Below are 17,500 nucleotides of genomic sequence, written 5' to 3' on the forward strand. Positions count from 1 at the left end.
AAAAACACTTTTCCCGAGCTGAGTCTGTGTCTGAGCAGATCTTGAGCTCTCCTCGAGTTGCCGTTCTTCTGCAGTTGTTAAGGGGGTTTGAAAAGACAGACGATCATCTTTCCACAAATGTGTTTAATATCAGAACTATAAATCCTGTCTTTGGATGACAGGTAACGGGAGAGCGGACTGTCGTGTTCTCGTGGTAGATTAACATCATCTGCATCTGTTCAAGCGATGTCTTCAGTTCTCTCTCTCAGACGGTTGTGTAACAGCCTTTATTGCTGTTAGGGTTGTTTGCTCAGATAGAGGCTGTGTTGAGCAGGAACACTGCGGTTCATCTGCTGTCTTCAGAAAAGTCATCCATGTTTGTTTTTGGTGTCTTTCTCTGCAGATCCTAACAAGACGGCCCAGGGGTCTTTGTGTTTGAAGGCCTACAGATTGACCCCCAAACTCATGGAGATCTGTAAAGAGAAGGACTTCTCCGCCGACGGGTAAGCCTTTAAAACATGGGGATGAAGTTAATGCAGGTGGACTATTATATTATATTATATTATATTATATTATATTATATTATATTATATTATATTATATTATATTATATTATACTATATTATATTATATTATATTATATTATATTATATTATATTATATTATATTATATTATATTATATTATATTAATTATATTATATTATATTATATTATATTATTAATTATATTATTAATTATATTATATTATATATTATATATTATATTATATTATATTATATTATATTATTAATTATATTATATTATATTATATTATATATTATATATTATATATTATATAATATTATATAATATTATATAATATATTATATTATATTAATTATATTATATTAATTATATTATATTATATTATATTATATTATATTAAATTATATATTATATTAATTATATTATATTTATTATTATATATTAATTATATTATATATTAATTATAGTATATTAATTATAGTATATTATATTATATATTATATTATATTAATATATTATATTAATATATATTATATTATATTAATTATATTAAATTTATAATTATATTATATATTAAATATATTATATTATATATTATATTAATTATATATTATATTATATTATATTATATTATATTATATTATATTATATTAATTATATTATATTATATTATATTATATTATATTATATTATATTATATTATATTATATTATATTATATTATATTATATTATATTATATTATATTATATTAATTATATTATATTATATATTATATTAATTATATTATATTATATTAATTATATTATATTAATTATATTATATTAATTATATTAATTATATTATATTAATTATATTATATTATATAATTTTCTTAAATTTATTTATAAACATGTCATATAACTTTTCTTTAATTTGTTAAAGCGATTATATATTGTTTCCGATAAAATCTTAATTCGTTTTGGTGGATGATGGATTGGCTGAGAGTCTGGATAAAGGGTCCTTGGGTCAGAAAAGCTTGACACACACACACACACACACACACACACACACACACACATAACGCTTTGTTGACTTCATCCTCCTCTCAGAAAGAGCCTTTTGAAATCAGTTGACTAATCAGCCTTGAGTGCTTGTCTAATGGAGCGATTAGTGATGGAGAGTTGAAATCATCCACTCATTTAATTAGCGTGATCTGTTCCGATGCAGGAGTCCCGACCACAAGCAGATCCTGATGACGGATCGGGAAAGAGTGGGAGAGGGAACTAGAAAGGGTGTTCGAAATAAAGCAGGTTAACGATGTGAGCTCTTGTCTTTATATGCATCAGCAACAGGACATTTTGTCTGTTGATAGATTTGTTTATTTTGGGTTGCCCCGCCCACTCTAAAATCTCATTGGGCCTTAACCCATAGATGTGTTTGCAACATTAAAGTCCCTGTGAAATCAAAGGAAGTTTTTGGGGTTTTTAGGATGAATATGTAAGTCTTACTGTAATCTATAACATAGTGTGCTCTAGTGCACTATATAAGGGATAGGGAACGATCAGACAGTGCACTATATAGGGGATGGGGAATGATCAGACAGTGCACTATATAGGGGATAGGGAATGATCAGACAGTGCTCTATATAGGGGATAGGGAATGATCAGACAGTGCTCTATATAGGGGATGGGGAATGATCAGACAGTGCTCTATATAGGGGATAGGGAATGATCAGACAGTGCTCTATATAGGGGATAGGGAATGATCAGACAGTGCTCTATATAGGGGATAGGGAACGATCAGACAGTGCACTATATAGGGGATGGGGAATGATCAGACAGTGCACTATATAGGGGATAGGGAATGATCAGACAGTGCTCTATATAGGGGATAGGGAATGATCAGACAGTGCTCTATATAGGGGATAGGGAACAATCAGACAGTGCACTATATAGGGGATGGGGAATGATCAGACAGTGCTCTATATAGGGGATAGGGAATGATCAGACAGTGCACTATATAGGGGATAGGGAACGATCAGACAGTGCTCTATATAGGGGATAGGGAATGATCAGACAGTGCACTATATAGGGGATAGGGAATGATCAGACAGTGCTCTATATAGGGGATAGGGAATGATCAGACAGTGCACTATATAGGTGATGGGGAACGATCAGACAGTGCTCTATATAGGGGATAGGGAACGATCAGACAGTGCACTATATAGGGGATGGGGAATGATCAGACAGTGCACTATATAGGGGATAGGGAATGATCAGACAGTGCTCTATATAGGGAATAGGGAATGATCAGACAGTGCTCTATATAGGGGATAGGGAATGATCAGACAGTGCTCTATATAGGGAATAGGGAATGATCAGACAGTGCTCTATATAGGGGATAGGGAATGATCAGACAGTGCTCTATATAGCGGATAGGGAATGATCAGACAGTGCACTATATAGGGGATAGGGAACAATCAGACAGTGCTCTATATAGGGGATAGGGAATGATCAGACAGTGCACTATATAGGGGATAGGGAATGATCAGACAGTGCTCTATATAGGGGATAGGGAATTATCAGACAGTGCACTATATAGGGGATAGGGAACGATCAGACAGTGCTCTATATAGGGGATAGGGAATGATCAGACAGTGCACTATATAGGGGATGGGGAACAATCAGACAGTGCTCTATATAGGGGATAGGGAATGATCAGACAGTGCACTATATAGGGGATAGGGAATGATCAGACAGTGCTCTATATAGGGGATAGGGAATGATCAGACAGTGCTCTATATAGGGGATAGGGAATGATCAGACAGTGCTCTATATAGGGGATAGGGAATGATCAGACAGTGCTCTATATAGGGGATAGGGAATGATCAGACAGTGCACTATATAGGGGATAGGGAATGATCAGACAGTGCACTATATAGGGGATAGGGAATGATCAGACAGTGCTCTATATAGCGGATAGGGAATGATCAGACAGTGCACTATATAGGGGATGGGGAATGATCAGACAGTGCTCTATATAGGGGATGGGGAACGATCAGACAGTGCACTATATAGGGGATAGGGAACGATCAGACAGTGCTCTATATAGGGGATGGGGAACGATCAGACAGTGCACTATATAGGGGATAGGGAACGATCTGACAGTGCACTATATAGGGGATGGGGAATGATCAGACAGTGCACTATATAGGGGATAGGGAATGATCAGACAGTGCTCTATATAGGGGATAGGGAATGATCAGACAGTGCTCTATATAGCGGATAGGGAATGATCAGACAGTGCACTATATAGGGGATAGGGAACAATCAGACAGTGCTCTATATAGGGGATAGGGAATGATCAGACAGTGCACTATATAGGGGATAGGGAATGATCAGACAGTGCTCTATATAGCGGATAGGGAATGATCAGACAGTGCACTATATAGGGGATAGGGAATGATCAGACAGTGCTCTATATAGGGGATAGGGAATGATCAGACAGTGCACTATATAGGGGATAGGGAATGATCAGACAGTGCTCTATATAGGGGATAGGGAATGGTCAGACAGTGCACTATATAGGGGATAGGGAACAATCAGACAGTGCTCTATATAGGGGATAGGGAATGATCAGACAGTGCACTATATAGGGGATAGGGAATGATCAGACAGTGCTCTATATAGCGGATAGGGAATGATCAGACAGTGCTCTATATAGGGGATAGGGAATGATCAGACAGTGCACTATATAGGGGATATGGAATGATCAGACAGTGCACTATATAGGGGATAGGGAATGATCAGACAGTGCTCTATATAGGGGATAGGGAATGGTCAGACAGTGCACTATATAGGGGATAGGGAACAATCAGACAGTGCTCTATATAGGGGATAGGGAATGATCAGACAGTGCACTATATAGGGGATAGGGAATGATCAGACAGTGCTCTATATAGCGGATAGGGAATGATCAGACAGTGCACTATATAGGTGATGGGGAATGATCAGACAGTGCTCTATATAGGGGATGGGGAACGATCAGACAGTGCACTATATAGGGGATAGGGAACGATCAGACAGTGCTCTATATAGGGGATGGGGAACAATCAGACAGTGCACTATATAGGGGATAGGGAACGATCTGACAGTGCACTATATAGGGGATGGGGAATGATCAGACAGTGCACTATATAGGGGATAGGGAACTATCAGACAGTGCTCTATATAGGGGATAGGGGAACGATCAGACAGTGCACTATATAGGGGATAGGGAATGATCAGACAGTGCACTATATAGGGGATGGGGAACGATCAGACAGTGCACTATATAGGGGATAGGGAATGATCAGACAGTGCACTATATAGGGGATGGGGAACGATCAGACAGTGCTCTATATAGGGGATAGGGAATGATCAGACAGTGTACTATATAGGGGATGGGGAATGATCAGACAGTGCTCTATATAGGGGATAGGGAACAATCAGACAGTGCTCTATATAGGGGATGGGGAATGATCAGACAGTGCTCTATATAGGGGATAGGGAATGATCAGACAGTGCTCTATATAGCGGATAGGGAATGATCAGACAGTGCACTATATAGGGGATAGGGAACAATCAGACAGTGCTCTATATAGGGGATAGGGAACGATCAGACAGTGCTCTATATAGGGGATAGGGGAACGATCAGACAGTGCACTATATAGGGGATAGGGAATGATCAGACAGTGCACTATATAGGGGATGGGGAACGATCAGACAGTGCTCTATATAGGGGATAGGGAATGATCAGACAGTGCACTATATAGGGGATAGGGAATGATCAGACAGTGCACTATATAGGGGATAGGGAATGATCAGACAGTGCTCTATATAGGGGATAGGGAATGATCAGACAGTGCTCTATATAGGGGATAGGGAATGATCAGACAGTGCTCTATATAGGGGATAGGGAATGATCAGACAGTGCTCTATATAGGGGATGGGGAACGATCAGACAGTGCACTATATAGGGGATAGGGAATGATCAGACAGTGCACTATATAGGGGATAGGGAATGATCAGACAGTGCACTATATAGGGGATAGGGAATGATCAGACAGTGCACTATATAGGTGATGGGGAACGATCAGACAGTGCACTATATAGGGGATAGGGAATGATCAGACAGTGCACTATATAGGTGATGGGGAATGATCAGACAGTGCACTATATAGGGGATAGGGAATGATCAGACAGTGCTCTATATAGGGGATGGGGAATGATCAGACAGTGCTCTATATAGGGGATAGGGGAACGATCAGACAGTGCACTATATAGGGGATAGGGAATGATCAGACAGTGCACTATATAGGGGATGGGGAACGATCAGACAGTGCTCTATATAGGGGATAGGGAATGATCAGACAGTGCACTATATAGGGGATAGGGAATGATCAGACAGTGCACTATATAGGGGATGGGGAACGATCAGACAGTGCACTATATAGGGGATAGGGAATGATCAGACAGTGCACTATATAGGGGATAGGGAATGATCAGACAGTGCTCTATATAGGGGATAGGGAATGATCAGACAGTGCTCTATATAGGGGATAGGGAATGATCAGACAGTGCTCTATATAGGGGATAGGGAATGATCAGACAGTGCTCTATATAGGGGATAGGGAATGATCAGACAGTGCTCTATATAGGGGATGGGGAACGATCAGACAGTGCACTATATAGGGGATAGGGAATGATCAGACAGTGCACTATATAGGGGATAGGGAATGATCAGACAGTGCACTATATAGGGGATAGGGAATGATCAGACAGTGCTCTATATAGGGGATGGGGAATGATCAGACAGTGCTCTATATAGGGGATAGGGAACAATCAGACAGTGCTCTATATAGGGGATGGGGAATGATCAGACAGTGCTCTATATAGGGGATAGGGAATGATCAGACAGTGCTCTATATAGCGGATAGGGAATGATCAGACAGTGCACTATATAGGGGATAGGGAACAATCAGACAGTGCTCTATATAGGGGATAGGGAACGATCAGACAGTGCTCTATATAGGGGATAGGGGAACGATCAGACAGTGCACTATATAGGGGATAGGGAATGATCAGACAGTGCACTATATAGGGGATAGGGAATGATCAGACAGTGTACTATATAGGTGATGGGGAACGATCAGACAGTGCACTATATAGGTGATGGGGAACGATCAGACAGTGTACTATATAGGGAATGGGGAACGATCAGACAGTGCACTATATAGGGGATAGGGAACGATCAGACAGTGCACTATATAGGGGATGCGGAACGATCAGACAGTGCACTATATAGGGGATAGGGAATGATTAGACAGTGCACTATATAGTTGATGGGGAATGATCAGACAGTGCACTATATAGGGGATAGGGAATGATCAGACAGTGCACTATATAGGGGATAGGGAATGATCAGACAGTGCACTATATAGGTGATGGGGAACGATCAGACATTGCACTATATAGGGGATAGGGAATGATCAGACAGTGCACTATATAGGGGATAGGGAATGATCAGACAGTGCACTATATAGGGAATGGGGAACGATCAGACAGTGCACTATATAGGGGATAGGGAACGATCAGACAGTGCACTATATAGGGGATGGGGAACGATCAGACAGTGCACTATATAGGGGATAGGGAACAATCAGACAGTGCACTATATAGGGGATAGGGAACGATCAGACAGTGCAGTGCACTATATAGGGGATAGGGAACAATGAAAACAACACCACCAAAAGACCCGCACCGAACATTTTCTGTATGAATATGTGTACCGTTACATCCTGAGTTTGGTCCCAGTGTTTTCTAAAGTCTGTTTTGTGTGTGTCCAGGCTGAAGAAGGCCAGTGTGGGATTCGAGAACATGTTCGAGGAGGTTCCTATTGTCATCAAGAACTCTCATCTCATCAGCGTTCTCCTGTGGGAGCTGGAGGAAAAATCCACCGCTGCGGACAAACACGAGCTCATGAACCTCTCCAGCAGGTCTGACCACACACACACACACCAAGTTTTTCCTAATGTGAATGAGGACGTGTGTAAATTTATACTAGCGCTGAGATATCCCTAATGATGCTTGCTCACATTAGCAGTAACTCATCTCTGATGAGGACTAATGAGGAGGTCCGTGCCGTCCAGGTGACGTCTGCTTTTAATGGCTTTCATTTTACTCTCTAAATAAAAGGCTTTTGGAGAATCTGTGCCGCAGATTTCTTACCTCGTGAAGTGAACATTCAGATCTGACAGTTCACAAGCAGCTGTACTCCCGATTCTGACAGAAGCTAGACATCTCTTACCTTTATCTGACAGAGCAAATGTGGGGATGAATTTAAAGGCACAATTTCCAGGGAGGGTTTTAGTTTCCAAATTCATCCCTGCTTTTCATCGCTACTGCCGCCGAAATGTCACTTCTGCCGCACATTCTCTGCCTTCAACAGTGACATAGAAAACATCTGCACACGCTGTTAAATCATGTATTTTTAGCAATGTTCCTGTGTTTAAGAATAATCCATGGGTCGTGGATTGTGTTTGTGAGGTCTATATATAATTTATTTTGTATATACATTAACCTTTTTTAATTATATATATACTGTTGCATTTATATACATCAGAGATGAGTTTTTTTATATGTCTATATAATTTTATTTCAGTTTTAGTTATTTTAGTACTTCATGTTAAACTAAATGAAAATGCTCAATCTTGCCTTGGCAACTAGCTAAAACAACATAAGTACATTTGTAATATATTGTACTTCATTTAACATTTATTTCACTTCATGCAACACATGTATTTTATAGTTTTAGTTTTATTTTCAGTTCACTATAATAACCCTGCGTCAAACGGATTCCTCTAGCCCAGATGTCAACAAATATTAGGGTTTGGTATCGTTTGAGTGATTCTGATGCTGCTTATCAACTTTTCCAGTAAGGTAAAAAAAACACACACAAAAAACACTTTTTATAGCAGCTGCATTTTAGATTCTACAACTTGAAGAATATGTAGTCCTAATATGAGGTCCTAAATAAGACTTTTAATTAGACTTTAATTTGTTTTATTTTGTTTTTATTATCCATGTTATTTTATGAAGGGCTTGGTTCCATTTAAAAATAGTGTGAATTAAGTGGACTAAAATTCACAAAGTCCTACACAAGACTTTCAATATTTTATATATATATATATATATATATATATATATATATATATATATATATATATATATATATATATATATATATATATATATATATATATATATATATATATATATATATATATATATATATATATATATTATTAATTTATTTTAATTTAATTTTAACTAATTTTTATTTTATTTTATGAAGGGCTTGGTTCCATTTAAAAATAGTGTGAATTAAGTGGACTTAACAAGTCCTAAACAATATTTTTATTTTATTTTATTTATTTATTTTATAAATATACATATAAATATATATTTTTTATTATTATTAATTTATTATTTATTTTATTTATTTATTTAATGTAATTTTTTTCATATATTTTTATTTTTATTTGTAATTTAGAGGAGGACTTAAATTCACAAAGTCCTAAACAAGATTTATTTTATTATTATTATTATTTTTTTATTTTTTTATATTTATTTATTTATAAATATACATATAAATGTATATTTTTATTATTATTTATGTTATTGATTTATTGATTTATTTTACGAAGGGCTTGGTTTTATGAAGTGGACTTAAATTCACAAAGTCCTAAACAAGATTTTATTTTATTTTAAATATAAAATAATTGTTACTTTTATTTTATAAAAGTACAAAATAAAGGGCTAGGTTCCATTCACAAAGTCTTAAACAAGACTTTTAAACTTTTAAAAATTGAATTTATTTCAATTGAATTCCCAACCCTTTTAAATATAAGTCATTATTGAAAAACATTCGAATGAGTTTCGTCTGAGCTTCACAGAGACGGTGTGTGTGAAGCACGTGTGTGTGTGTGTGTGTGTGACTCTCGGAGGTTTGATGATGCTCGGCTGGAGTCGTCTTGTGTGAATAGATCAGCCCTGATTTGCATAGATGGGTCATTTTAAAGGGTAAACTTGCACTTCATGTCGAATCAGTTTGGGAATAATACACACTTCTAAAATAGTCTTAATGATAAAATTACAGTTATAATCTAATCCACTGTTTTTGAGGAGATCCAGCGTTTCCACTCCCATTCTGTATGGATGTGAATGGCTTTAGTGAGGCTGGTTTCATTCTGTTGTGCTCTTTTCTGTGTAAAAGAGTGAAATACAGCATTAGATGTTAATGCTCGCTTATGAATGATCGTTTTCTATAGATCATTGTGCTGGTCAATTTTCTTCTTCAATTCCCCTGTTTGTCATGTTCGGCCCTCAGTGATCTCGCATATGAGACAATACATCAGACGCTATCAATATTTCACACACTTTTATTATTTCATTTCTTTTCCCGCTCTCATTTTCTCTTAATTTGAATTCACTCGCCATGTACAGCTTGTACGGATCTGTGGGGAAGGAAGGGGAGGTTTGAGTTTCCAATTATCATTTTAATCAAATAATTATTTTCAGAGCAGCTATGCGTGAGATGATGCTTTTTGGGACAGAAACATTCTTTTTTTTTTCTGCTGCTTTTTGAATTGTCAAAGGTCCAAGAGGGGTTTGAAGGTCTCTCTCAGCTGACTAGAAAGGGAATTTTATCTTTTTAATTTGTCTCTTTTATTTGAGGCTGCCAGATTTGGTTTTTCCAGATGAAAGGAGGAACCTTCGTCGCCCTGCTGAGGTCTTGAATGAATATATTCATAATTACCTCCCTCTCTGAAGCCAGACGTGCATTCACACAGATGACAAATAACATCAACACGCGTGTTGTAGCATCCAGAGCGTCCGTTTGTGAATGTACACGATAAGGGAAAGAGTGTGCTTTAGATGCAAGAGACAACTTGAAGAATAATCCCCCGGTTTCACAGACAATACTTAAGCTAGTCCAAGACTAAAATGCATGTTTGAGCTGTTTTAACTGAAAGAATCTTGCACTGACAAATCTTAAAATATGTCAGTGGCATTGTTTTGTCTCAAGATGCACACCAGTAATGTTTTTTTCTTGGACACGTTTATAAAAGTTACTTAAATGTCCTAATTGAACTAAGGACTAATCCTGGCTTAGTCTAAGCCCTGTCTGTGAAACCGGGCCATGAAGTCCTAATATGAGGTCCTAAACAAGACTTTTTTAATTTTATTATTTATTTTTATGAAGGGTTTGGTTCCATAAAAATAGTGTGAACTGAAGTGCACTCAAATTCACAAAGTCATAAACAAGACTTAAAACTATTTAATTTTATTTTATTTATTCATTTATTTTTATGAAGGGCTTGGTTCCATAAAAATAGTGTGAACTGAAGTGGACTCAAATTCATATTTAAAAAAAATATATTTATTTATTTATTTATTTATTTATTTAATTGATTTATTCATTTATTTATATTTTATATTATTATTTAATTTTATTTTATGAAGGGCTTGGTTCCATAAAAATAGTGTTAACTGAAGTGGAGTATTATTTTTTTTCTATTTATTTGTTAATTTTTAATTTATTTTTAATTTATATATTTTTTATTTTATGAAGGGCTTAGTTCCATAAAAATAGTGTGAACTGAAGTGGAGTATTTTTATTTATTTATTCATTTATTTTTTTTATTAAAAAAAAGTGTTTTATTTTATTTGTATTTATTTATTTGTATCTTTTTACTTATTAGTTTATTTTATTTTATTATTATTTTATTATCACAAAGTCATAAACAAGACCTAAAACTTTATTTTATTAAATGTTTTATTTCTATTTTATTTATTTATTTATTGTTTTATTTTATTTGTATTTGTATTTGTTTTTTTGTTTTGTTTTTTGTTTATTTTTATTTTTTATTTTTTTTATTTAATTTTTAATTTATTTATTTTTTTTATGAAGGGCTTGTTTCCTTAAAAAATAGTGTGATCTGAAGTGGACTTACATTCACAGTGTCCTAAACAAGACTTTTACTATTTAATTTAATTAATTAATACAAATGATTAATTTTTAATTTTATTTTAAGAAGGTCTAGGTTCCATAAAAATAGTGTGAACTGAACGGGACTTAAATACTTTAATACTTAAAAAAATTAAATTAATCCATATGTTAATGTAACATCTGAATCATATTCTTGTCACATTACCTAATTGTTTACAATCTTTAAAAAAACCCTGTCAATTATATTTCCATGTTCAGTAAATAAACGGCTGCTTACATAAAGGTGCAGTGTGTAATATTTATGAGGATCTATTGACTGAAATGCAATATAATATACATAACTATGTTTTCAGTGGAGTACAAAGACCTTACATAATAAACCGTTATGTTTTTATTACCTTAGTTTGATCCATCTCTATATTCACACTCACCGTGGGTCCCCTTACAGTGAAGACGCCATTTTGTGCCGCCACAGTGGCCCCAAACGGACAACTTCTCTAGCGCACTAGTCACACTCTGCTCTCTCCGACGACGACATTTTTGTCCTGCGCCGGCCACCGTAGCTTCTCTGTGTGTTCCGAAAGGGAGGGGTGAGCGGTTGCAATTCACAACCTCACCACTAGATGCCGCTAAAATTCCCACTGCACCTTTAAAGCTTAAACTACACGTGAACAAACAAATTAATGACCATTTTATAATTTATAGCAGGACGTTTTCATGATTCTGACAGTCCTGTATAATTTAATAATATAAAATCAATAAGTTCTCATCTGTGACAGTCAACAACCTGCATGCCGTGTATGTTTATATCCTCCGATTTATTTAATGAGTTGTTTTCTTCAGTTTTCTTCTGTCCTTTAATCTCTCTCTCTCTCTGGACATGATTTGTTCTCTTTAAACACCAGCATACCAGAAACGCTCTCAGACAAGGCGGATTTATCTGTGGCTTTTCTGTTTCGTTATTTTTCCTGATTTCTTTTTTTGTCCTTTTCTCCCTCCCTCCGTGCGTCGGGTTCTCCACATCTGTTTAAGTTATCTCTTCACAGTCTGGCGTTTCCCTAGAAACCAAAGCAAACACTGAACCACTGCAGCCTCACTAACACAATACCTCCCTGTCTTCCCTCTCTCTCTCTCTCTCTCTCTCTCTCTCTCTCTCTTCCATCCTTCTCTTCCCAGCAGCCCCACTCCAAACCAACCCTCCTCTTCTGGGGGTGAAATCAAATTGCCTTTTTTTTTTTTTAAGGCTGAATAAAAAAAGAATTATGAGTTTTACAGCGTTTTGGCGTGGAGACGTGATTTGGGTGGGTGTGTGAGAATCTGTAAGTCTGAGCTCAACCCTTTTCATTATTTTCTCCTCTACCTTTTCTCATGTTCTCGGCACCCTGGTAGTGTGTGTGTTTGTGTGTGTATAGCAGGGGGAAGCCCAGATCCACATCAACGTCTTGAGTTACCACAGTGATTTAGACTGTAAATCACCTCCCAGATTTATATCTGCACTGCTGCACAAAGCCTGCTACTCAGGATGGGGCTCATGGGCTTGATCTGAAAACAAAATGGCCCCCCTTGGGTCGGGTGGAATCCATCACGGCTGTCAATGCAGTGGTGCTAGACTTCCATTTGTGCTGAATGTGGCTCCCCAAACCGCTAAACCCCGTGATCCGCTATCCCAGAGTGCTCTGCTGGACTTCATTGACTCTACTCAATGATCATTGGAATCTGTTTGGCCTTAAGCCTCCCTTTATTTGGCCAGGAACGAGAGCGGGCGCCTCTGATCATTTCCTCTATAAATCCAGCAATCGTCGCTCGACTCCACTGACGCTCTTTTCTGTGAGCCCACAATGTTTTTGTGTTTGTCCTGACCAGACATGATGCCATAAAGCAGGGAGTGATAAAAGCCATCTCTTCTGTTGTCCTACCCAGCCTATTTGGTTGGTTTCTGTTTACCCGTGTGACTTATTTTCCTCTGTGAAGCGCACAGAAGAAATATACTGGTTACTTTTTTTCCATGCAAATACAATGAAAAGGGAATGGAGCTTCGCAGAGGACTCAAAACACCATAAAAGTATACATTTGCTATATTATCTCTATTGGGCAGAATCCTCATATCTTATGTTTTACATCAAGGGTGTCCAAACTTTTTTAGAAGGGGGCCAGATTCGAGATATATATATATATATAAATAAATTAGGGCTGTCAAAAGATTAATTGCGATTAATCGCATCCAAAATAAAAGTTTGTGTTTACATAATATATGTGTGTGTACTCTGATAATTATTATTTATATATAAATACACACACATTCATGAATATATTTAAGAAATATTTGCATGTATATACTTTATATACATTTATATAATCTATAATATATATAAATATAAATGTTTTATATATAAAAATAATTTTTTTTTCTTAAATATATACATGCTTGTGTGTGTATTTATATATAAATAATTATTATCAGAGTACACACACATATATTATGTAAACACAAACTTTTATTTTGGATGCGATTAATCGAGATTAATCTTTTGACAGCCCTAATATACACACACACACACACACACACACACACACATATATATAATATAATATAATATAATATAATATAATATAATATAATATAATATAATATAATATAATATAATATAAATATAATATAAAAATGCAATGTTTTGTTTCTCGGAAACATGACAGATTTGACAAAAGCTTGAGCTGACAGTAGCTTGAGATAGGACACAGGAAATGTATAGATATTTAACAATATCTGTAAAACTTTCATCAACCAAAAAGTTTTAATGGGTGAAATTTTTTAGAACTCAATTCTTATTTAAATTTAATAAGTGCTCTATTTAGATCACCACAGGTAAAACCACACAACAAAAAATGCTTTTTTACTTGGTATTTCTTGGTATAAGTCTTTTTTCCAGTCCAAATATCCAAAAATTCTTAAATCAAGATGCTTTTACTAAGGAAAATTACATATTTTTTCTTGATTCCTGGAGGAATTCAAGTTTTAGCTTGAAACCAACTCAATTTAGTTGACAATGGATTAGAAAAATAACAGAAACTCCAAACAGAAACATTAGTTTTCTTACCGCTTTGGCAGACATATTTGCTTGTTTTAACCCAAAACTCTTCAATTTCATTTTATTTTCCAGAAAACAAGAAAAAATATTTAATGTCATTTAACTTATCTCGTGAATGCATCTTGATTTAAGATTTTTTTTAAAATATATTTATACTAAAACCAGACAAAAATACTAAATGACAGCATTTTTTGCAGTGCACACATGGCAAAAAAACAAAAAACAAAAAAACCAATTCTATATCTTGAATGGCTTTAAGGTATTTAGTCTATAAACATATAAACACAAATGCACAAAACTGCAAGTTTATGTCAATAACAGTCTGCAATTTGGCCTTTATTACTCATTTAATACATGTTTACATTACAAATGAAATAAAATTAGATATTAACCTACATTTCTGACAAATGACCACGGTTACAGTTAGTGTTACCACAGTAAATCCATGATAAATGTTAGGTAAACACACTGTAAAAAAAAATCAGGTCTCCAATTGAAAATTTTCTAGTGAGCGATCACATCTAAAATTTTCAGTTGGCCAAATTGAATTTCTTGAATTTTAATTGAATTAAATTGCATCAATTCACAGAAATTCAATTTGGCCAACTGAAAAATTTAGATGTGATCGCTCACTAGAAAATTTTCAATTGGAGACCTGATTTTTTTGTACAGTGCATTTGTTCAGAGACTGTAAAAAAGAGCACAAGTAGCGCTGTTTCATTCCGCTTTGGGCGCTGTTTCCCTGCCTAAAATCTAGTACTGCCACCTTGCGTTGACATCGTGAAACTGCACGATTTGTAAATTATCCATGACAGGCCACATATAATATATTTTAATAGACAAGCTGCGGGCCGTTTGAAATTCATCCCCGGGCTGCATTTGGCCCGCGGGCTGGACTTTGGATACCCGTTTTACATAAATCATTACTATTGGTCACACTTTATATCTGTCTGTGGGTTTTGCCAAGATTTAAGCTAAGAACTTGTGACTAAATCTCGTATCTCCATTGGCTCCTCAAACTGTCGATCAAACCTCATAACTCCGCCCACCTCTGTCTTGAATGAAGTGTCACGTCTCTGCTTGTTTGCAATGCAATAGTGAATAAAGGACTGGTTGAACTGGACAAGTAAATTGTATCTTTACTCAAGAAACACTATATATAGAAAAGCTAATGTTTTATGTATTTGAGGAGCGGAGAAGAGTTGTCATTGAGGCGGAGTCAATACTGTGTGAAGCACTTCATCTTTTATAACATGAGATTTTGGCCAAATGACAGAAATTTGTGTCCCACATATAGCTACAGTAAACTTTATAACCTGTGATGCGATGACCTTACTACCTCAGATGTGGCCTTTAAAATGATGGAAAAAACACGAATATGTCCGACATTTCACTGGTCATAAACCTCATATCTCCATTTGAGCTTAATTTTGGTCAAATGTTGATAATATAAGGACACATGCAAGTGTTTGACCATATATAAAGCCACAATATTTTTTAATGTCATTTTATTTATTTTGATTTAATTCTGTTTTATTTGTATTTTTATTTAATTTATTTAAAATTTAATTCAAATTAATTTTTTTATTTAACCCTCAGAGCCCGACGGCATCGCCCACGACGTCACACGGCACCTCCGATAAATATCTATATTATTTCATGAAACTTTTATCGATTTTCTTACCGTTTTTTCCAGCAGAAAGCTAACGAGCTAGCCATCACGGGGGTGTCTTTGGTGTCTTTGTAGCCTTTACAGAAGGTTTTCTATCCAGCCTGGAACAAGTGCATCTTTTTGGAGTTGTTCAGCAATAAATCAAAACGCTTACATCCAAGATATATCCACTTGATGTCCATAATTTATAAATTTTCCGTCATTTTTGCCGCTAGCGCGATGCTAGCTGCCATTTTGGATGAGGGTTTGACTAATGACAGGCTGATCCGTCATCCACGTTGGTGTGCGTCATTACGCATGAACCACAGCTCTGTTATTGTGGAGAGAGAGAGACGCACGGCTAGTGTTGAGAGAGAGAGAGAGAGAGAGAGAGAGAGAGAGAGAGAGAGAGAGAGAGAGAGAGAGAGAGAGAGAGAGAGAGAGAGAGAGAGAGAGAGAGAGAGAGAGACGCGCGGCTAGTAGTGAGGAGAGAGAGAGAGAGACGCTCTGCAGTTTTTAGTAGTTTTGTGGAGAAAGTTTGAGGAAAAAGTTTGAGGAGAAAGTTTGAGGAGAAGTTCCTGATAGGAACTGTTTTGAGGCTTGGCACCAGTAAATATCCAAAATCCAAAGAGGCCAAAAGCGCCTGGACTTTTTTTGGAAAAATGTAAATAGTTTTGGTTCTGTATAAGTTCTCATGTTTATTCCTGAGTTCCAGGACTCCAAAGACTTGAACAAACTGTTTTCCAGAGGAAATATGCTTCGCTTTTATTTATTTGTGTGTGTTTTCAATAAATATTTGAGTGATTCAATTTCCGTTTTATGTTTTCATTTGTCTTTATGGTCCCATAACTTATTTTACATTCAGGTGACATCAATGCAACACAAATATACTGACAGAGCAACTTGTCTTGAAAAAAAAGAGGTGTGTCAATTGTCTGTGCACAACAGGGTTGATGTTTTACAAGCTTTTTTAGTAAATAACACCAGGCGGAAAATTAATTGTAAAAATACCCTTAGGTCTTAAAGGGTTAATTGCGTTTTATTTAAATCTGTTTTATTTTAATTTAATTCATTTTTAATTTAATTTTATTTAACATAAATTTATTTTTTCATTTAATTGATTTGTATTTTTTATTTAATTTATTTAAAATTTAATTCAAATTCATTTTTTTATTTAATTGCGTTTTATTTAAATCTGTTTTATTTTTATTTTATTCATATTTAAT

The 17,500-nt window shown here is 35.6% G+C and overlaps 1 protein-coding gene across 1 annotated transcript in view; it reads left to right on the plus strand.

The window, feature by feature from the left end:
- Window positions 1–17,500, plus strand: part of eif3hb (eukaryotic translation initiation factor 3, subunit H, b) — a 118,784-nt gene that overhangs the window by 81,628 nt on the left and 19,656 nt on the right. The window contains exons 4-5 of the mRNA XM_079828950.1: window positions 383–482; window positions 7,372–7,521. Of these exons, the coding sequence (XP_079685076.1) occupies window positions 383–482; window positions 7,372–7,521 (250 nt within the window). The remainder of the gene's footprint in view (window positions 1–382; window positions 483–7,371; window positions 7,522–17,500) is intronic.

The sequence above is a fragment of the Gobio gobio genome (assembly GCF_949357685.1).
Source record: "Gobio gobio genome assembly, chromosome: 11".
In the NCBI taxonomy this organism is placed as follows: Eukaryota; Metazoa; Chordata; class Actinopteri; order Cypriniformes; family Gobionidae; genus Gobio; species Gobio gobio.